The sequence below is a fragment of the Stegostoma tigrinum genome, chromosome 38, assembly GCF_030684315.1.
Source record: "Stegostoma tigrinum isolate sSteTig4 chromosome 38, sSteTig4.hap1, whole genome shotgun sequence".
Lineage (NCBI taxonomy): Eukaryota > Metazoa > Chordata > Chondrichthyes > Orectolobiformes > Stegostomatidae > Stegostoma > Stegostoma tigrinum.
Window position 1 is genome coordinate 15,226,367 of NC_081391.1, and position 21,885 is coordinate 15,248,251.

At 42.6% G+C, this 21,885-nt stretch overlaps 2 protein-coding genes across 9 annotated transcripts in view; both read right to left on the reverse strand.

Annotated features, from left to right (window-relative positions):
* The window catches only part of LOC125446977 (transportin-3-like), a 57,706-nt gene extending 56,714 nt beyond the window's left edge, over positions 1 to 992 (reverse strand). The window contains exon 1 of one of the 3 annotated variants that reach the window (XM_048521033.2): positions 758 to 992. In XM_048521033.2, the coding sequence (XP_048376990.1) occupies positions 758 to 776 (19 nt within the window). In that variant the 5' untranslated portion in view covers positions 777 to 992. Of the gene's footprint in view, positions 1 to 503; positions 565 to 589; positions 651 to 757 lie in introns of those variants that run through there. The other 2 variants (XM_048521036.2, XM_048521034.2) reach the window with 2 other exon arrangements.
* Positions 993 to 5,861: 4,869 nt separating this feature from the next.
* The window catches only part of LOC125447121 (carnitine O-palmitoyltransferase 1, liver isoform-like), a 98,538-nt gene continuing 82,514 nt past the window's right edge, over positions 5,862 to 21,885 (reverse strand). For all 6 annotated transcript variants that reach the window (XM_048521252.2, XM_048521255.2, XM_048521253.2 and 3 more), the window contains exons 15-19: positions 20,288 to 20,422; positions 19,451 to 19,603; positions 18,026 to 18,139; positions 12,662 to 12,754; positions 5,862 to 11,970 (exon numbers count right to left, since the gene is read on the reverse strand). In XM_048521252.2, coding sequence (XP_048377209.1) covers positions 11,887 to 11,970; positions 12,662 to 12,754; positions 18,026 to 18,139; positions 19,451 to 19,603; positions 20,288 to 20,422 — 579 coding nt within the window. In that variant the 3' untranslated portion in view covers positions 5,862 to 11,886. The remainder of the gene's footprint in view (positions 11,971 to 12,661; positions 12,755 to 18,025; positions 18,140 to 19,450; positions 19,604 to 20,287; positions 20,423 to 21,885) is intronic.

Below are 21,885 nucleotides of genomic sequence, written 5' to 3' on the forward strand. Positions count from 1 at the left end.
GGTGGGGGTGGGGGTGGGGGGTGTGGGGTGGGAGGATGGGTGGGTGTGGGGGTGGGTGTGGGGGGGGTGGGGGTGGGTGTGAGTGTGGGGGGGAGGGGGGGAGGGGGGGAGGGAGGGTGGGTGTGGGGGGGGAGGGAAGGAGGGTGGGTGTGGGGGGATGGGGAGTGGGGGGATGGTGAGGGGGGATGGGGGGATGGTGAGGGGGGATGGTGAGGGGGGATGGGGGGGATGGTGAGGGGGGATGGTAGGGAGGGAGGGGTGGGGTGGTGGGGTGAGGGGGTGGGGTGATGGGGAGGGAGGGGGGTGTGGGATGGGGAGGGAGGCGGGGTGTGGGATGGGGGATGGAGGGGGGGTGGGGATGGGGAGGGAGGATGATGGGGAGGAGATGGGGACATCGATCTTATGGAGTAACTGTCAGACACCGGGCCCTAACTGGGCGTGGGGTCCCTCACTGAGGTCCGGATGCCCCACAGCAACCGGGGTGGGGGAGCCATCCTCTTCACCTGCACGCGCTCCCATCTCTGGAAAGGGGACCAGACGCTCTGCGAATAAGCAGCAGTCACAGCGCCTCCAGCATCCCCGGACTTACCTTCGCCCAGACCCCCGCCTTCTCCCGGCGCTGCTGATACCGAGCGTCGCCACTTGATGACCTCACGAGGACGAGCGTTCCCACCCCCACCCCATGCGAATCACTGCACGACCATCCCGTCAGAGCCCACCCTCCGCCTCTACCATTGGCCGGACCAATAGTGCTTACCATCTCTATTGGGTCGCATTGATGCCAATCAATGACAGGCCCCACCTCACCAGGCATGACGCCCTCTCATCATTGGGTAATGGCGTCGGGCTTCATTCAGCTCACCTTCCTTCATCTTAATCGGTTATATTTCCTTGGCACTGAACAAAACGCGAGTTTATTTCAAAATTTCCGGCGCAGTTCACATTCGGAACCAGTGCTTTTTGTCCACGGAGCGGCGGGCTCTCATGGACAGCGGGGGGAGGGGCGCGCGTGCGCAATCAGACCTAGGTTCACGCACTCCCCCAAGCGGCACGTTCAGAAACTGCTTCCATTGTTAGAACCGACAAAAGTGGCCCCGGCTTTAAACACAGAACCCAGTCTAATGTTATGGGGCGCAAATCCCTGAAATTCTGGATTAAAACGCGAATGCAACAGAGATCACTATTCAAAAAGCCCCTTCCGTTCACCAATGCCTTGGAGACAGCATCCAGCCTTGTCTGACTCGACTCGAGACCCACAACGTGATCACCTCCTACCTTCCCTCTCACACTGAGGCCTGTGTCCTATGAATTAATTTTTAGAAAGCAAATACACAACTGTTTTATTCCTCTACATAGACAGTAGAACTTCAGTATAACTCTTCCATTTCAACCATATAGTCTAAACTAATTTAGTCCCATTTGGCCCCTATACCTCTGAACCCGTGCTGTTCCTACAACATTTAAAAGGTATCTGAAATAAGTGTAATTGTACCAGCCTCCATCACTTTCTCCAGCAGCTCATTCCATACCCACACAACCCTCAGCTGAAAATGGTGCCTCTTAGATCCCTTTTAAATCCTTCCTCTCTCACCTGAAACCTATGCCCTCTAGTTTTTTAATGCCCCTACAGGGGGGAGGGGGAAGCCCTTTTTCCCTATCCCTACCCCTCATGATTTTATAAACTTCTATAAAAGGTCATCTCTCACCTCTGTTACTCCAGGGAAAACTTCCCCATTCTGTTGCCCCAAAATGCCAAAACAATCCCTTACTCCCAGTTCTTCCATCTCTGCTCCCAAGATGGAGTGCTGCACTGGACATCTCATTTGTCTTCCTACTTCAAGGAACATAACTCTTTCCTTCTTCCCCCCCCCACCCCCCTCCCTCCACCCCCCACCTCTCCAGTGATTCAAAATTCCCTCAACCACCCTCCGCCCAACAAAAACAAAAGGCAGTCCCGCTGATCCTCACATACCACCTTACCAACATTTACATCCAGTGCATCATCCTCCGCCACCTGTAATCCAACCCCACCCCACCGGACTTTCGTAGGGACTGCACGGTCCACAACTCCCTCGTCCGCACCACAACCCTCACCAACCCCACCATACCCAACACCTTTCCCCACAACTACAGGTGGTGCTACACTTGCCCCCTCATCTCCATCCAAGGCCCAACACAAACTTTCCATATCAGACATGGGTTCACTTGTACATCCTCAACCTGGTCTATTGTTTCCATTGTTCCTGATATGGCCTCCTTTACATAAATGAGACCGAGTGCAGATTTGGTGATCAAATCGCTGAGCACCCGCACTCTATATGCTATAATCAACATTACCTCCCTGTAGCTAACCATTTCAACTTTCCCCATCCTCCTCCACTGCCACAACGATGCCACACGCAAACTGGAAAAATAACACCTCATATTCCACCTCAGGAACCTACAGCCAGATGGCCTGAACGTAGAATTCACCAGTTTCAAAAATCTCCCAATCCCCTCCCTCTCATCACCACCTCCTTCACCTGACAGAATCTGTCCATTCTTTAAAGGATTTTTAATATATTTCAAATGGGACACATTTAAAAGTAACTGGCAAAAGAACTAGAGATGAGGTTTTGTTTTTAAAAAAATGCAGCATTTAATGCAGTTATCACTATCTAGTGGAAACAGCCTTAAATATAATTTTTAAGATGATTGAAAAGATAAAGGGAGATAAAAGCTCTGTGGTTAAGTATTATTGAATTCTTACAGTGCAAAAAAAAAAGAGTAGGAACTACTGACGCTGGGACAATCTGAGATAACAGATTCTGAAGGGTCTTGACCCGCAACGCCAGATTTCCAGGCTTGGCCTGCTGTATTCATCCAGCTCTACACTGTTATCTTAGTGCAAAGATGATGTGGTTTGGCCCATCGAGTCTGCACCAACCCTCTGAATAGCATTCCACCCAGACTCAAATCCCCACCCGATCCCCATAACCCCAAATTTCCCATGGCTAACCCACCTTGCCTGCACATCCCTAGACACTGGGCAATTTAGTATGGCCAATCTACCTAAACTGCATATCTTTGATCTGTGGGAGGAAACTGTGCACCCAGAGGAAACCCGTGTAGACATGGGAGAACATGCAAACTCCAGTCATCCAAGTCCGGAATTGAACATGGTCCCTGGTGCTGAGAGTGAGCAGTGCTAACTACTGTGCCACTCTCTACAATGACTGGACAGGTCTCTTAAATAGCTGAGAGAAGCACAATGGATGAGTGGTCTCCTTTTGTGCTTTATCATTCTCTGATGTTGTCTTTGATTGTTACAGGAATTGGATTTTGCATTGGGTCCCAAGAACACTTGGAGAGGAATGTGGAAGGTTCACCATCCCTGAAGTGTTCACACAATGGCATCTTAGTCTCAAGACAAGAGAACAAGAATATCTTGGAGTGGGGAGGGAGGAATTTGGGTGGTATGATCTATAGGTTCAAGGGCAGAGCCTGGCACAGAGCAATCAAAACTCATTGCCATATCACTGATTTTGTACCCCAACAAGACCCCTTCCCTACAGAATGATGAATATTTTCCATTCTTTCTCCCAGACTCACCTGTAAAACATCACCTGATGATTATCACGAAGAGGTGAATCCTCATTTTTGACGCAAAATTGGTAACTGCAGTGAAATTCTTGAAGGAAACCTCTTAGCTTTGCTTTATGAAAAGAACATTCATAACCCAAGTGACTCCCTTCTGCAGACTACCATGCTAGCAGTCTGGAATCTGCATGGTGTATGTGAGAGTTTGCAATGTCAGATTAGAATGGAGTTCTTCATGGCTTTGATATCCTCCCTGAAAAGCAAGCGGGGCACATGTACAAATCAGATAAGGACAGAACTGGGTTGAGTTACCATGAAATCCAGTGAAGCAATGTTCAGATCCACTGTTTCCAAAACCTTTTCCTCTGCGACCCTCACCCACCCTCCATTTTGAGGCTTGAGAATGATCACAAGGCTTCAGTGACAATCCCTGTTAAGCTGAGTGAACAGGAGCACAGCTGTTACAACTTGGTCAGCATTCCACTGCAGTGTCAAAATTCACATCCTCAAACTTGCAGCTTACTCATGGTCCTGGCCCCTCCTTTGGAAGTTGTGCTCTAGGATGACAATTCCTCTGGTTTATTGCTGGCTTGGCCACTGAGGTACTGGACATTTAATGCCTAGTGTTTTTTTAAAATTTTGGGATCATCGCAAATGCAAATGGTCACGGTCACTGTTCACACTTAAACCTCACAACTGTTCACATAATGAGGCATCAGACGAGGGCCGGAGGTGTGCAGTGCACTTTTTTTTGCCTCGTTGCATTTCTATACTCTGCTGCTATTTGGTTGAGGACTGTTCTGAAGACTTGTGGATGGAAGGAAACCTCATGATTACTGTCAGATCCATGCTTGATGCTGGTGGCAATTCCACAGCACTAGTCTACTGACTGGCCAGTATTGCTGGTTTCAGGTATGGCCATCCTGACTCCATCAAAGTGGCTCCCACAAGAATGGGTACCTGGGCAAAGGTTCTCAAAACTTAAACATACAAACATTGCGGGCTAATCCCTTGCTGTAACACATTTGGGGTCTGTTTGGATTCAGAGAAACAGGCACCCAGAACACAGAAACATTGAGGATGAGAAGAGTAGGTGATTCAACCCCTTGAGCTTTCTCCACCAATGTCTAATCATTAAGCCCAATAACCTAATTCTACCCCCCCTCCATAGATCTTCAGCCACAAAAGCTATCTTTTTTTGAAAACATAATAGTTTGACCTCAACCATTTTCTGTGGTGGTGAATTCCACAGATTCACCACCCTCTGAATGAATACATTTCTCCTCATCTCACACCTAAAAGGACTTTTCCATTATCCTCAAATCATGACTGCCTGGTTCTGGCAGGGCACCCCTCCACCATTAGGAACATTCTTCCTGCATCCGACATGTCTGGTCCTGGTAGAATTTTACATGTTTCCATGAGATACCCCACATCATTTTTCTAAACTCCAATTAATTCTAACTAACTCAATCTTTCCTCATACATCTGTCCTGCCAGCCCAAGAATCAAGCTCGTACACCTTCGCTGCACCACTTCTAAAGCAAAAGGGGACATGGGGATGTGCGTGTGCGTGTAATGACCTAGGGGTATTACCACTGAGCTGTTAATCCAGAGACACAGGCAACGTTCTTGGAACCCGATTTTGAATCCCTCCAGGGAAGATGGTGGAATTTGAATTCAATAAGTATCTGGAATTATGAATCTTAATGATGGCCATGAATCCATTGCAGATTGTCAGAAAAACCCATCTGGTTCACTAATATCCTTTAGGGAAGGAAACTGCCATTCTTACCTTGTCTGGTCTACACGTGGTTCCAAACCTACAGCAGTGTGGTTGACTCTTGACCGCACTCTGGGCAATTAGGGTTGGGTAATAAATGCCTAGCCAGCAACATCCTCATCCCATGAATAAATTTTAAAAAAATCTTCCTCAGACAAGGAAGTACCAAGTTCTAGGTCCTACTGGTTTGGGTTTCCTTCATGGGTAATTTGACCCCTTGACCCTACCAGCAAAAAATTAATTCTGGCAAAAATGGATACGGGTCTTCTATATCCAGTTCCCGCCAGCATTTTAAAGGTCTGCAGAGTCTCCATGACTGTATTTTCTGCAAAAATATAGTCACAACTACATTTGGTTCCAGGCGCATAGGCACAGCCAGTCATGTAGAGATATTTTCACAAACAAAAACACTTCATGTTAAATGAACATATTTAGAAATTCCAACATATTCATAAACCCAGGATGGCATGCAGAAATAATGCAGACAGTACACTGATAGTTTCAGGCAACTGGCATTTTACTTCTGAGTGTCCCTTACTGATTGCATTGATACCTGCATAGACATTTACAAAAACAGAAGTCAAAAGAATTGAAAGAATAAAAACAACCGATAATGCAACAAATACGGTTTGACATGAGACAAAAATCTTATGACACAGAAAACGAGAGCACCAAGTGGAGAGAGATACCCGTTCCCACACAAAACAAGTGGGTTCTGTGCACAATATTTAACATTAGTTTTGTATGACTGCAGCACTAACAAGGCTGACTATGTGTTCATATACGTGCTGCTTGTTCCTGTACATGTTCCGCTGCATTAATGTTAAAAAATGTTCATTTCGAAATGTACTCGACAGGAAAATTCTGCACTCACTGTTGTTCCCACTTTATTCCTACATAAAGACAGCTGGAAATTGCAGTGAGGTTTAATTCACAGCACAGCAATAAACATGCAAGTGGACAGCAGAAGACATGAACCACAACAGCATCTGCTAGGTAGAAGGCTACTCAAACAGCAGCATTTCAAGCACAGTCAGATTTAAATCCTTAAATCCCCTTGCCAACTAGGAATTTGTCTCTCTAAAGATATTACATACTGGATTCTTAATATGGGCAAAGTCCTAATACATACTTTTGAGTTTTATGAATATGTCAAACAGAAAAATAGGCAGCTACAGGTTTGGAAGTTGGATTTAAACTTGATAGTTTTGAAAGAATGGATTACATTCAGGGGATTATACCACATTCGATCATACATAGATTGGCAAATTATTATTCACCGCTCTATGCGGTGACAATGAATTAAGAGAACACAAAAAGTGGGGCATACAGGATTGAGGCAATATTCTGCAGCCTTTCAAAGCTCATTGATTGAAAAGGATGAAGATGCCAAAGAAGCTCAAGACCTCTTCTTCACAAAGAACACCAACTACTTGCTGAGAATCCGATGTTTTCCAGTGCCCCTTTCATATGCATGTGCCAAGACAATGAGTAGCAACAAACTTCTCAATCTTAAAGATAATCACAGCTCAGTCTGATCATAAGGACCACAGAGACACATGCACACACAAGGTCATTAGCATGCTCCAGCAGCAGTGATAGGATGAAATCAATGGATTTTTTCCCCCTCCTGGTGCACTGACTGTTCACTCTTGTTCTGCAACCCTTGCTGAGATCAGCTAATTCTGCAGGGTTTCAGGACCATCTGTAACAGAATTAATCCCAACAGCTCAGCCTTGATACAGGATATTTTCAAATAGCTTTTCATCCCTGGGAGTAGCAGCGGCTTTAACTTAAACAAATTTGAAGTTATCAAGAGTGCTAGGCTGTCTGTCAAGTTAGCAAACGTGCAGTTTCTCCACACTGGGAGTCCCTGCAACTGGGTAGAGACTTCGGTTTTAAACTCCACTCAGACAGGAACAATGAGACAGGCGCTGCAACTCCATAGTCAGTGTTCTGAATTGGTATAATGAGAATCCACCTTCCTCTCAGAATAGGTCTTTCTGGGGATCCATTAAACTCTCCCACATTATCTGTGCCCACAGTAAGCTTCAAGTAACTGGGAACCTATGTGTCTATCAACTAAATAGCAAATCTTTCCAACAGAGCATGAGCTGATTGATTCTACTCTACATCTGAAAAATGCAAATTCACACCACCACTGAAGCAGACCAGTGAGGTTCTGTGGATTTTATTCTTCCTTGCCTTCCCCAAGCCTCCCAGCAGGAATGTTGGAACTCTATATTGTTCCAAAGCTCCAGCCTTGACAGAGACCACTTTGCAGGATCACACCAGCATTTCTAATGAAAAAAACTGCAACCAAATCAGAAGCAGCTCTGATGAAATTGCTAGTGGAGGTCTTTGTAATTAATCACCATGCTTTCTTCCTGGTGATTACATTTCCTTTCTTATGGAGGAGGGACAGAAATCTCAAACTGTGAAGTCCACACAGCCCACTGTGCTGGAATGGTACTTGAATGCTGTACACGGCACCAGTGAACACACCTTATTGTGGTAACTTGATACCCCTTTCTCAAGTACGTCCACTGTGGACTCCTGAATGTAACCCTTAAGTTGCTCACCTTTATCCTTTTCTTTGCTTTGGGGAAAAGGTACAAATTTGAAACAGGGCCAAAACTCTAACTTAAATGTAATCCATTTGGTTAGGCTGTTACACTAAAGGCTAAGAGCTGTAACGATTAAGGGCAAAATCTAAAACAGTAAAATATTAATTTTAAAAATGCCAGAAATGTGACAAAAAATTCATTCCATAAATGCAGTGGAAGTAAATAAATGCTTGTGAGATTGAAAACTGTAGTTACATTATGTGGTTCTTTGGTCATGTTGCTCTTTGGTATTTCATCAGGAATCTTCTGCAATTGATCTCAAACTTGGTCCTTACATCCACCACACAACCTTCAACCCCATGCCAGGAACAGCTAATTGTTTAATCATAATCCAAAATGATCCTATCTTATTTTGGCAAAGGTCGGACCAGAATACCCTGAAAATGCAAATCATGAGGTGTGGTTTAATTTTGGTTCGCTTCTCGCCATAATATCTGGAATGTGCAGCTTTAAATCAAACTATATCACTGTTGCTAAAACAGATCAATTGTGTATAAGTTGACTATGAACACTGGTATAACCAGATAAAGTCTGATAACTGATTTCCCTATGGGACATGCATCAGAACAAGTCAGCACTGTCAAAATCTAACTGAACAAAATTGAAAAATACCACCACTGATATCAGATTCTCTGACTTATGGGATGGCCTTCTGTAATTTGCTCACACCAAACCTAAGCTAAGTTTTTGTCCCCAGTTCTCATGCTGTGCAAAATGAGGATTTCCCAGAGGCAGCCTTTGTACATAATCAGCTGCTAACATTAAACATACACAACAACCTGATAAATAGCCCTTAATGTGAGCGTCCTGACAACAGGACCATGGGGTTTAGTAATTACCAGCAACACATGCCTCCATGTGTTATGTTGAAACTGGCAAATCATGAGGAATCTTGAACACAATGCCGTCGTCTATCACACTGCCTAAGCAGTGTTGTAACCCCTGTTAAAAATCTGAAAGAACTGCAGATGCCATAAATCAGGAACAAAAATAGAAGTTGCTGGAAAAGCTTAGCAGGTCTGGCAACATCTGTCAAGAAAGAAAAACCAGAGTTAATGTTTCGGGTCCGGTGACCCTTCCTTAGAATAACTCAGGAAGGGTCACTGGACCAGAGACATTAACTCTGATTTTTTTTCTGTTCAGATGCTGCCAGACTTGCTCAGCTTTTCCAGAACTACTGTTTATGTGACCCGATGTGCTCAGGACAGGTAAGATTTGATTGCACTGTTAAATACCAATTAAATAGCATTCATAAAATGATTTGCAAGGGGGGGTATTATATATTTCTTAAAGACAAAGAGAGAGAGACAGTAGGAAATAATCCTTGTCAAAACAAATCCTTCTCACTTATTTCCTTTCATATATAAAAGGGGTATTTTAAATCCCTACTGAGACCCAAGATCTCAGTTTTGTATTTTATTAGCTTTGATCAAAGTTTTGTAATTGTCACAGTGAGTCATTTTAAGTGCGATTGTCATTTAATCGTCGTTAAATCACTACTTAATTCCATCTGTTTTAACCTGTTTCTAGTGTTCAAGATTCCCAGCTTCCACCTCCTCCCTTTTGGTTTCGTGTTGCTGTCCTACCAGACAGTCTTAGTGTGTCGCAGTAATAGCTTCATGGAATTGTTAGTTTAATAGAATATATACAAATACATTATAAATACCATGGATCTAAATCCATCCTCTTGCTTCTGGTTAGCCAGTTATTCACAAACAGGCTACTAAATGTCTTAGTCCAGATTTGGCTGTGATACCATTAGCTCTGCAGAGGTGAGGGCAGAACGATTGCCAAAAAAAGTGGCTTGCAGGGTCAGGATGAACAATTTTGAAGTGACATTTGAGCATCACTATTATAAAGTGAGGTGGGTGTAAAGGGTGGAGCTGAAACCCTCTGATTTTAGCAGGTAGTAATCATAGTACATCAATTAAACATCACATTCACAATTTGGTTAAAATGGAGAATAGTTGCAATCTTCCCAAATATAGTTACAGATTTGCTGCGTTTTGTAATAAGATTTGCTCACCGTGCACTCAATTCCGAGAATCCCCACTTAACCATAAAGATAATCAGATTCATTTTAACAGCTGCTTTTTGTTCAATTCAGGACCTCCAGACTCTCCATCCCCTTTTCCACTGCCACACTTTTATTTAGTTCCCAGTGAATTTTACTTCAAGTGTAGTCGATGGGAAGAACTTGCTTCCATCTCGTTTTCCAAATTTACATCCGCACAGATGCTGTGAAAATGAGGGATGGCCATAACCTGGAACCATAGCTGGCTAACCAGAAGTCCAGTCTAATGAAAACAAATCAATTCTATATTTAATAACTGCATTTAAAGGCACCAGCTTCAACAGACAGAGCGTGAATTTAACAGTTTTAAAAACAAGGCAATTGCCCAATATCAAAATGATTTAAAAATGGGGAGAATGTCTTTTTCAATCTTCAGAAGATTATGTTTAAACACAGGCTAACCTCAAACCAGAGAAAATTCAAAATATTTTAAAAAGATAAGGAGGCTTAATATGGATGAATAACTATAGATGGGATGTTAAATCTTTCTCAACAGTAATGAGTTTTGATGCAGCTTTCTGTTTCTCAGAGTAAATATCAAATGAGTGTGCTTGATGGTTGGTGGTAACAGTGAAACAACTGAACTGTTTTATATTCAAATTGCTTCTTCTGCCTCTTCCTGGAGAGGAATTAACAGAATTTAGATTTTAGTAATGATTTGGAGAAGAGAACTATCATTTCATTGCTAGACACCACAATCAGATTCAATTCTCACTAAATGGAACAGAAATCTCTCTCTCAGGCAAGTGCAATCATTTCCAAGTGCTCTCTTTAAATTTATGCCCCTTTCCCTTGTTGCTGCCCATTGTAATCAATTGTTCATTGTTAGATATAGCTCACTAATCCAAAGGTGCCACTAACTTTACAATAAACACAGTACTACAGTAGCATTGGGTGGAAAAGTAATGCTGTCTCCAGAAATTATACTATGTTTTGGGTATTGATTGTACCCAGATTTAAAAATTAAGCTTTTAAGGAAATACACTGTTGTGTCCAGTAAAGATATCTGGATATTCTGCGCTCCTACAGTCCTCTATCTAATTTTGAAAGCTCTGTGCAATTAGGGTCAAGGGATATAGGGCTGCAAAGAAAAGTAGAACTTTTTTCTCTTCGATTAGAATAGTTCTTCCTCCATAATGATCTAAAGCATGCAGAATGATCACATATTTTGATGTACAACACAACTGATGCCCTCAAGCCAAACAGAAAGCTGCAGCAAATTATATTTTTAGATCTTTCACCACTCCACTCAATGCTGCATTTACAGACCTGGGAAGTGAATCATTCTGGAATAGTATCAAACTTTCCTTCCCAAGCTATAGTGGGTGAATCGCTCCCATTTTGCTAATTGTTCTTATGCTAGTATTCCCAGAGTCTCCAAGTGAGGTTTAAAAGTTCACTGTTCTACTGTATATCCCAACTTTAAGGATATGTATATGTGCAACACACAAGTAGAACACACGGTGCAACTCATGCAGGGTAACTGAGAATGACTAGAAAAATGAAATATTATAGCTTAATCTTTTATAGGGAAAACAGCACTTTAATAGATAATGTTAAGTTCAGGCCCTGTCTTCTCTGCACACCAGAGTTCAACGGTAAATCTCTTTCTTTTGCATTGTTGTTGCTTTTTTCACTTTTAATTTAAAATCAGCCCCCTTGACACAAATGAATAAATAACGCAAGTTGACAAAAAAAACAGTGCATACACACGCCAAGTCCTTTAGCAGAACAGACTGTTCAAGCAATCTTCGGTGTGCGGGAACCCTCAGTGTTTTTCTTCCCCTCCCTCTTGTTGTGTCAGGCAGGTAGAATGACTACATTTAGGGCTTTCTTGCGTCCAGGTTGAACAGTGCGAGGATGTCAGACATCGCTTGTATGATGTGCTTACCAAAACGATGTGCGTCCTTTTGGAAAGTAAAAATGGGAAGGAGTTGTTAGTATCATTTAAGAACTGTACATTCTACATTTCCTTTCTCCAATTAACTGGCGTTCAGTGGTCTCTACTTAGAGGGAATGTGGTTTTCCTGAATAATCACGTGTAACTGAACCCAATGAATACACATTTTTCACTTTATTCATGCATTACAAATACCAACTTTCAGCTTGAATCACTACCCCATTCATCAACTTTCACTTTTTCTCACCCAACAATTTGTCCTGCTTGTTCTGTGAACTCTGGCCTACTGTCTATTCCTCTCTTCCATTTCCCCCATGAGGAACAGTTGTTCATCCCAATACTCTTGGAATTCCCTCCCAAAATTCCACTGCTTCCAACTCGAAGGACTTTATAAAGGCCAGCTATCAGTTGTTGGGATGAGCTTGGTCTCAAACTGGAACAGTACACTGGTATTCCAGTAACACAGATGTGCGGTGCACATAAGCTCTAGTATGCTTTATCACAAAGTGGCTCACCTAATCATATTGGCAAGATTCCTTTGCCTTTGTCTGCGAATGCAGAATAGCAACAGGAAGCTGCAGACTACCAAAAAGATCTCCCGGATGTCAGATCTTGCAAGTTGGATGAAAGCATTACCCTGCTTCCAACACAAATGAAGGTAGGGAAAGGTAAGTAAGGAGTGTGCACTGGGACTTTACCGTTAACGGGCTGGAGACTTTGCAAGAGATGTGGAAGTTGATGAGATTTTCTCCGACAATAATGTAAGAAACACCATAACCGTCATCTGCAACCTAAGCAACAAACAGACAAGGGCTTGCATTTAGTGAGTTGTAATAAAAAAAATCCTTTTGTGGTTCCATTTAAGTTTTCATCCTTAGCTGGGAACATCTTTTAAAATATATTGGGCAGTGTTCATTTATTATTTGTTTGATAGAATGCTTGCTGTGCTTGACTGAGCTCACAACCAGGCTTAACCACAGAAAAGTAAACAGAAGTGTAGCAAAAGCTGGAAGCCAGAACTTAAGCACACAGAACACATTTTAAAACACTGGATAAAGCACTGCAGATTAAGTTCATATACACAAAAACTAGTCTCTGCTCTGGATAATTCTGGATATGTATAACATATAACACATTCATGGATTTGGCTTGGTCCTATTATTACCCAGCACAAATAATTCTATTAAGAAAGTTGCAGCAATTTGCCTTCCTGCTGCAAGTATAGTGATTAAGTACAACCTTGTGAGGCTATTTAAGAGGAGTCAATCATTTTGCTGTGGACCCAGAGACACATGTAAGCCAGACCAGCTAATGATGGGAGATTTCCTTCCTTAAGAGGCAATGGTATGACAGATGAAATAAAAACCAAAGTCCTGAACAAATTCAGGTCTGGAACTGTTGTTGGAGAGAGAAACAGAATTAACAGAGTCCAGGATGACTCCTCATTGGAACCGTTCCAAGGACTGGACTAGAAGTGTTAACTGTTTCACTCTCCACAGATTATGCACTTTAATTTTCTTTCAGATTTCCAGTAAAGAATCATAGAATCCCTAGTGTGAGAGCAAGCCAATCGGTCCATTGAGTCGATTCCAAACCTTTGAAGAGCACCACTCCTTGTCCTATTTTTGTAACCCTGCATTTCCCTTTGCTAATCCACCTAGCCTGCATACCTCTGGACACAATGGGCAAGTTAGCATGGCCATTCCATCTAACCTGCACATCTAGGAGGAAACTTGGAACGCCCGGAGGAAACTGGGCAGAATGTGCAAACGCCATACAGATAGCCGCCCAAGAGTGGAATCAAACCTTGGCCCCCAGAGTCTTGAAGCAGCAGTGCTAACCATGCTGCCCTTTATCCACAGTATCTTGCCTTTATTTGAACCAAAAGCTTTTTCCAAGCAACAAACCAATAGTTTTGTAGTCACCATAATTAACGTTGGCTTTTTATTCCAAATTTATTTAATTATCTCAATTCAAAGGTCCCTAGCTGCCTTAGATTTGAATTTACACCGCAGACTCTTTTGTCTAAAAGCTGGCTTTAAGATAGAGCATCAACTGGAACTGACAAATTGTAGCAAAAGGTTGTCTGCAGTGATAATACTGGTTTGCCAGCAACTCTAGCAGTCCCAGCAGCACTAGAACTAAGTGGACAACAGATCCCAGACTTAGGAAACTTTGGAACTTTTAGACAGGGAGAAGTTGGACAACCTAGGGAGGGAGAGTGCCAGGGTGGGGTCTTGGTTTGCCCAACAACCATGTTTCCACCACCAAATGACAAGATTACAGCCTCTTCTCACAAACTGAATACTGAGAAACATTGACAAAAGTCATGAAGTAACACATTGTCAGCCTTTCCAACCAGGTTATGCTGCAGAGCACGGGGGCCCCTTTTCTTAAATGATGAGGTAGAATAATAAAGAACAGATTTTCCTTATTCTTTTAAAGGATATGAGCAATGCAGGCAAGTTCAGTATTTGTTACCCAGCCAGGTATGCTCAAGTGGTCACGGTGTGCTAACCTTCTGAATCATAAGACATATGAGTGGAAGTAAGGCCATTCGGCCCAACGAGTCCACTTCGCCATTTAAATCATAGCTGATGGGCACTTCAACTCCCCTTCCCTGCATTCTCCCCGTAGCCCTCGATTCCTTCCGAGATCAAGAATTTGTCGATCTCTGCCTTGAAGGTATTCAACATCCCTGCCTCCACTGCACTCCGTGGCAATGAATTTCATAAGGCCACCACTCTCTGGCTGAAGAAATGTCGTATCATTTCAGTTTTAAATTTACCCCCTCTAATTTTAAGGCTGTGTCCGCGGGTCCTAGTCTCCCCGCCTCACGGAAACAACTTCCTAGCGTCCACCCCTTCTAAACCATACATTATCTTGGAACTTTCTATTAGATCTCCCCTCAACCTTCTAAAATCTAATGAGTACAATCCCAGGATCCTTAGCCGTTCATCATACGTTAAACCTACCATTCCAGGGATCATCCGTGTGAATCTCCGCTGGACACGTTCCAGGGCCAGTACGTCCTTCCTGAGGTGTGGGGCCCAAAATTGGACACAGTATTCTAAATGGGGCCTAACTAGAGCTTTATAAAGCATCAGAAGCACATCGCTGCTTTTATATTCCAACCCTCAGCTGCAGTCCTTCTGGAAAAAGTTATATTTAAATGCTAAAAGAAATGGAGAGCCAGGATTTTAACACAAACAGTGAAAGAACAGCTCCAAGTCAGGATGGCATGTGGTTTGGAGGGGAACTTGCAGATCGTGCTCCAATGCAGCTACCACACTTGTCCTTCCACAAACTGCTTATGAATGAGTTTTGCTGAGTTAGTGCAGTGCATCTTGTGTATTGTACACATAGTGGCCTGCTTAATTGGCACCAATGTCTTTGCTGTGAGATTCCACGACTCAGATCTGCAATTGTGACCACAGTACTTATATGGCTAATCCAGCAGAGTGTCTAGTCAATGGTAGTGCCACAATATTGACAGTGAAGGATTCAAAAATAATAATACAGTTGAAGGTCAAGAGACAATAGTTAGATTGCCCCTTGTACAGGATTATTACTTCCTGGTGCAAGTGGCATACATCCAGTTACTAATGAGCCCAATTTTATTGTGAACACATGTAAAGGATTTGGGTAGGATTGGTAGTGAGGAGGAAGGTATGAGACCTGAAGAAGCCATAGGCAGTTCAGTGGAATGAACAGATTAGTGGGTAATGCAGGCATTTGGTAAAACATTTGTTACAAAACAGGAAAGTACTGAAAGGGGCAGATAAAACTAAGAGAATTAGGAGTTCAAATACATTAATTGTTTGACAATGCAAATAGAGGCATTGAAGGTGCAGCTGCACCACACAGATTGCAGTGATTCAAGAAGGCAGTGCATTATCACATCCTCAAATTTCATTAGGAATGGGTACAAAATGCTGATCTAGCTAGTGATGTTCATCTCTTAAAATCTTTTAAAAATATCTTTACTAAATACGTGAATTTTCTTATCAGTTAATTTTAATCTTAACAGCATGAATATCGCCTCTCTCACGTCACCTTTATCTCTGTCACTTTGCATCCTTGTATATTCCATCACTGAACCCACCAATACTGTATCACTATGTATCATCACATCTTGCCCTTTTGTCAGCTACTTGCTGGTTTGCTTCCACAGGTGCAAAAAAGGTTTGCCAAGATGTACACTGGTCACTAGTGGGCTGAAACAGAGAATGAGTCAGCAGGATAGCAATCATTGTGGAATCTGAGCTAAGCCTACTCCTGATCGTAACTATATCCTCAAACACACATCTTCCATCAGGAATTTCAGGACAATGGCTAGAAGTGAAAGCCTCAACTGTCTTATTCTGCTTCATACTACAGTGCTCAGGTTGAACTAATTTAAAGAATATCCTGAAATATTTTTGAAATACTCAAAAGTACAGTGCAGTAAACATAAGATAGAGAACTGTCTATTAATAGCACAACAGAATGTGAGCACATAGTACTGTTGAATGCAGTTAACAGCAGAGAAGTGTGCAGTAATTCTGTTGAGGGGGGGAACAATGTAAAGAGAGATGGTGCAACAGCAGAGTGATTTGCGGATATACGTGCAAACATTCCTGAAGACGGCACAGCAGGATGACTGAATAAAGAAAAGCATCAAAAATGCATACAGCATACTGGACTTTATAAAGCAGGTCACAGTACAAAAGCAAGCAAGTTACGATAAATTCTTTAGATGACGTGTCCATCATGGGCCTCCTGCAGTGCCACAATGATGCCACCCGAAGGTTGCAGGAACAGCAACTCATATTCTGCTTGGGAACCCTGCAGCCCAATGGTATCAATGTGGACTTCACCAGCTTCAAAATCTCCCCTTCCCCTACCGCATCCCAAAACCAGCCCAGTTCGTCCCCTCCCCCCAATGCACCACACAACTAGCCCAGCTCTTCCCCTCCACCCACTGCATCCCAAAACCAGTCCAACCTGTCTCTGCCTCCCTAACCTGTTCTTCCTCTCACCCATCCCTTCCTCCCACCCCAAGCCGCAGCTCCATCTCCTACCTACTAACCTCATCCCGCTTCCTTGACCTGTCCGTCTTCCCTGGACTGACCTATCCCCTCCCTACCTCCCCACCTATACTCTCCTCTCCACCTATCTCCTTTTCTCTCCATCTTCGGTCCGCCTCCCCCTCTCTCCCTATTTATTCCAGAACCCTCACCCCATCCCCCTCTCTGATGAAGGATCTAGGCCCGAAATGTCAGCTTTTGTGCTCCTGAGATGCTGCTGGGCCTGCTGTGTTCATCCAGCCTCACATTTCATTATCCAAGTTACGATAAACCTGTACAAGACACTGGTTTCAACCTCAGCTAGGAGAATGTATCCATTTCTGGGCAGGGCATATCACAAAGGGTGCAGAAAAGATTTCTGAGAGGAGTACCAGGGAACAGGAACTTCAGTTACATCGACAGATTAGGGAAGCTGGGGGTCTTTCTGCTTGAAGAAACGGTTGAGTGGATAGAATTGTTCAAAATCTTGGTGAGTCTGAAAATTAAAGAGAGAAACTCTTCCCTTTGGTGGAAGGGTCAAGAACCAGAAGACATCAATTTAAGGTGGTTAGCAAAATAGTGGTGCAAGGAAAAAAAACTTTACACAGAAAGCAGTTAGAATCTAGTATGCACAACCTGACAGTGACATAGAGGAAGGTTCAGGCAGAGTTTTAAAGACAATTTGTAAAGGTTTGCAGGCATATGATGAAAATGCAACTGAATGACACTAAGTGAATTATTCTAATAGAAAGTCAGCATAGGCACAACTGGCCTAATAGCCTCTTCTTGTGCTGCAGCTAATCTATGTTACTACTTCTAGAACCTGGCCAATTAAGTAGAGCCAACTGCCACCGACTTAAAAAGGTTATTCACCTCTCAACTGAGGAAATGCATCATGCATTTACCATGCAACAATGTGCATGCGAGTGAATGAGAGAAATAGAGAGGGAGAGAGAGAGAAAAAACATCATTTCTATACTTAATGTTTTTCATTTAAGAAGTTTCGTTACTCACTGGGCCAAAACCACCTCCAATGGAGATGTATTCTGGATGATTGACAAGGTCAAATAACTCAATCTGCTGGATGGGTGTTTGGCTTGTTGACAGACACCATGGTTCTGAAAGCACCTAAAAATAAATCCATGTTTAATTTCAGACAAGACAATCTACAAAAATATACTTTTATTGCACAAGATTCAGAATCAATCATGATAATCCAGTGATCGAAAGACATTCTTCATTCTTACTGCATTCAAATCAAAACACTTATCCTTGGCCTAGGCATCTACATATTCTTTTCCAGACTTTCAAAATGGTCACTTGTGTCATGTGTTGGTCCTTCCTCCCTCTCATAACTTACTGTCAAGTCAACATGCGCTAATATCTAATCATTGTTTCCCTATTTATTCCAACATCTCTTCATGGCATGTCACAACAAGAACATTTGGTAAGTTTTCTAATCACCAAAAACCATTGCATTCATTAAATGCTCATATTTCATTGTTCAGCAGATTGGGCAGCACCTGTGGAGAGGAACAGATACCTGTGGAGGTAATGGGATTTCGGCCGTCAGCTAGAGTCAGGTACAAGCTCAACTCAGGCACTTGATGGGCCTTCACCCAAGATCAAGGACCCTGGGGGACGGGTGGCACCTCCCCTGTAGGATAGTCATTGGATCCCAGCCACATACATGATGGCAGGTCACAAACCGCGGGGCAGGAGTTTGCAGCAGGGGCAGCTAGATTTGCTCTCTGTAGGTCACCCCTTGTCCTCCCATATTGTCATGTACTTGATCCTACATTCAAGTGCCTTGAAAAAGGAATCCTTTAATCCCTGGCAGTCTGCAAACAGCCGTGCACGGATTTGTTTGTGTTCCCCTATCTGTCAAGCCCTAGCCTGCCAAACAGCTAATACCACTATTGGTGATGCGAGGTTCCTTGTGCATTATCTGCCCACTTAAGAGTCTCAAATTGCAATGGAGAACAGACCACTAGGATGTCTCTGCCCATCCCATGTTGGGAGAGCACAAGATTCCACCCAAACTTTTCAAACAATTTAAGTCAACCACCTTAAATGCTAACTCCACTTCTCCAGATGCTGGTAGACCTGTCAAGTATTTCCAGCATCGTTTTTATTTCAGAATGCTAACTATAACCACTTTTATGGGCAATGATCCTTATCATTGCACTTTCCTTCATTTCATGTTTTGGATCCAATGCTGACCACCTGCAAACCGTACAAGAACATTAACTGCTCCAAGGAGTCTGTTATGCTGTTCATCAGTCACCGGGTTGCAAGATATAGGAGTTCATTGTTCTCCCTCTAGCACCCCTGTTGACTGGCAATGGTGATTAATAATCCATTCTGCTGTGAAATATTAATACAAAGCCTTGATTTACCAGAAGCCTGCTTATTGTTTTCTAAAACTGGAGATCTGACCTCTTGAAGGAATGGCGAGTTGACTCCAAGGTATTTGGACACCACGTAGAGGCAGAAGAGGTGACGATCAACACCACATCCAGTCATGGCAAGTCTGCTGATATGCTGGTGATTTTTGGCAGCAATACGGAACAGGTTTAGACGCTCATCAACCTGTGAATAGAACATTTAAGAAATAGGAGATGTAATGGTATTGTCACCGGGCTAATAATCCAGAGACTCAACGTTCTGGGGCATGTTTTTGAATCCCACAATGGCACATGGTAAAAAGTGAATCAATAAAAATCTGGAATAAAATAACTAGTCTAATGGGAAGCATGAAATTATTGTCAATTGTTAGTAAAAGCCCATCTGGTTCACCAATTTCATTTAGGGAAAGAAATCCATCATCTTTACCTGGCCTAGCCTACATGCAATTCCAGGTCCACAGCAATGTGATTAATTCTTACCTACCTTCTGAACTGACCCAAGCAATGCACTCAGTTCACAGGCAATTAGGTTTCTTGGTTTTGTTTCTTACTCAGCCCTATCTTTCGTGGATAAGTTTATACACATTTACGGCTCTGTGCACGCAGCAGTCCCACCTGCTCCCTCTTTATGACTGCCCAGTCAATTAAACAAACAACAAACCCCAATCACTGGCTTAACTACTTGCTAGATTACTCTCTCTCCAAGTTTAATCTCACACTATTTCAATCACCAGTGGAAGCAGCCTTTCCTTATCCACACCAATGTTTGGGGCTGTAAAATTTCAATTTAATCAATAAAAGAAATTATGTTCTGAACTCTCCTCATGGGCCCATTCCACACCCTTAAAATACAAGTGCCTTTCCTTACCGAAAACTTCTCACTCTCCATGGAAGTCACAAAGTTGGATGACTCAACTGTGCACGAGCGTACAGTCTCAGTCCTCCCCTCACGGAACAGTCGCGTCATTGATGATTCATAGGTTAAGCAGAATGAACCTTTATCCTGCAACCAGAAAATAGGGTAAAAAGATAAACATGCATTTATACAGCATGTTCACAAACATTGGACTTCTGAACGTACTTTAGACAATGGCATTTTAAACTGTAATCACTGAAATAATGCAGGAAAGACTGCTGCCAATTTGTTTTCAGCAAACTCTTGCGATATAATGTGATAAAGATCAAAAGTAACCTGTTTTTGTGATAGTGAGGAATAAATGTTAAGTACATGGACAAGCCCTTGAAACATTTTAACAATTAAGACTATGGGCCAAGTGTTGAAAAGTGGGATTGATGTAGATAGGTTGCCACAGACTCGATGGGACTTGCTGATGATGACTGACAGTTAACCATACCACACGAAAATGCTATTTTCTCTTCACTCTAGCATTGCTTGCAAATTATCCTAACCAGTCAAAAAATTTTGACAGAATGCACCTTTTTTCAGAAATATTCTATTAGTTTTAGATGTTACTCCAGGAAGAGGATGAGAAGGCAGTGCATCCTCCACACATCACTATTTCACCCTTTTGTTTTGAGGAGGAAAGTAAGGTTTCTGAAATAAAATATTAATTCATGGAATGTTGGTATCATTGCCAAGGCTAGTATTTATTGCCTGCCATGACCTGGTAAGCCTCCTCCTTGAATACCTCTGACTGGCTTGCTCAGCTGTTTCAAATGGCAGATTAAAAAGAATCAATCACATTGAGAGTGTATAGTCACATGCAGGTCAAACTGGGTAAAGAGAGCATTGTTTCCTTGATTACACGATATTAGCAATCTAGTTGTCATGGTCACCTTTACAATGTCAGCCTTTTATTCCAATTTAGTTAATTGAATATAAACTCCCCAGCTGGGATCTGAACTCATCCAGAATAATTAGTCCAAGTCCAGTAATATAATCGCCATGTCACTGTACCCATACTTCCTACGTATAAATCAAATGCATTGGATTACACTTTAATAAGGAGCTCACACATGACTGCCTATTATTTTGGATTTTCTTCTGGATCAGTAATGATGGGCTTACAGCTCACCTGAGATATATCTTTTGTTCAGTGTAAAATTTTAATTCTGCCTTAGCTCCTTGCCCACCGAAGTTTTTGCATGACTTGTTTTTTTGGTTCTCTGCGTGCCCTTTTTGCAGCATTGAAGATAATCATGTTGCTTCCATACAATCTGAAGACTATAAGCTTTTCTTGTTGTTTGCTGGTTCTGAAAAGGATAGCTTACACGTGGTGTGTCCTTGAGGTTAGCTGTCTAGTGCAACTGAGTTAACACCTTACTAAACTGAGAAACCTTAAAAAGACAAATTTCACAGGATGTTTGATAGCCCAATATCTATCCAACCTAAACCATTCCTATAAAGAGGCTGAAGTTCTCTACAAACTTAGAGCAACAAAATGTAACACTGAGGAAGTGGAAACTTTCACTGGGAAACAATGGCCAGTGCAGGTTCTAGATTTC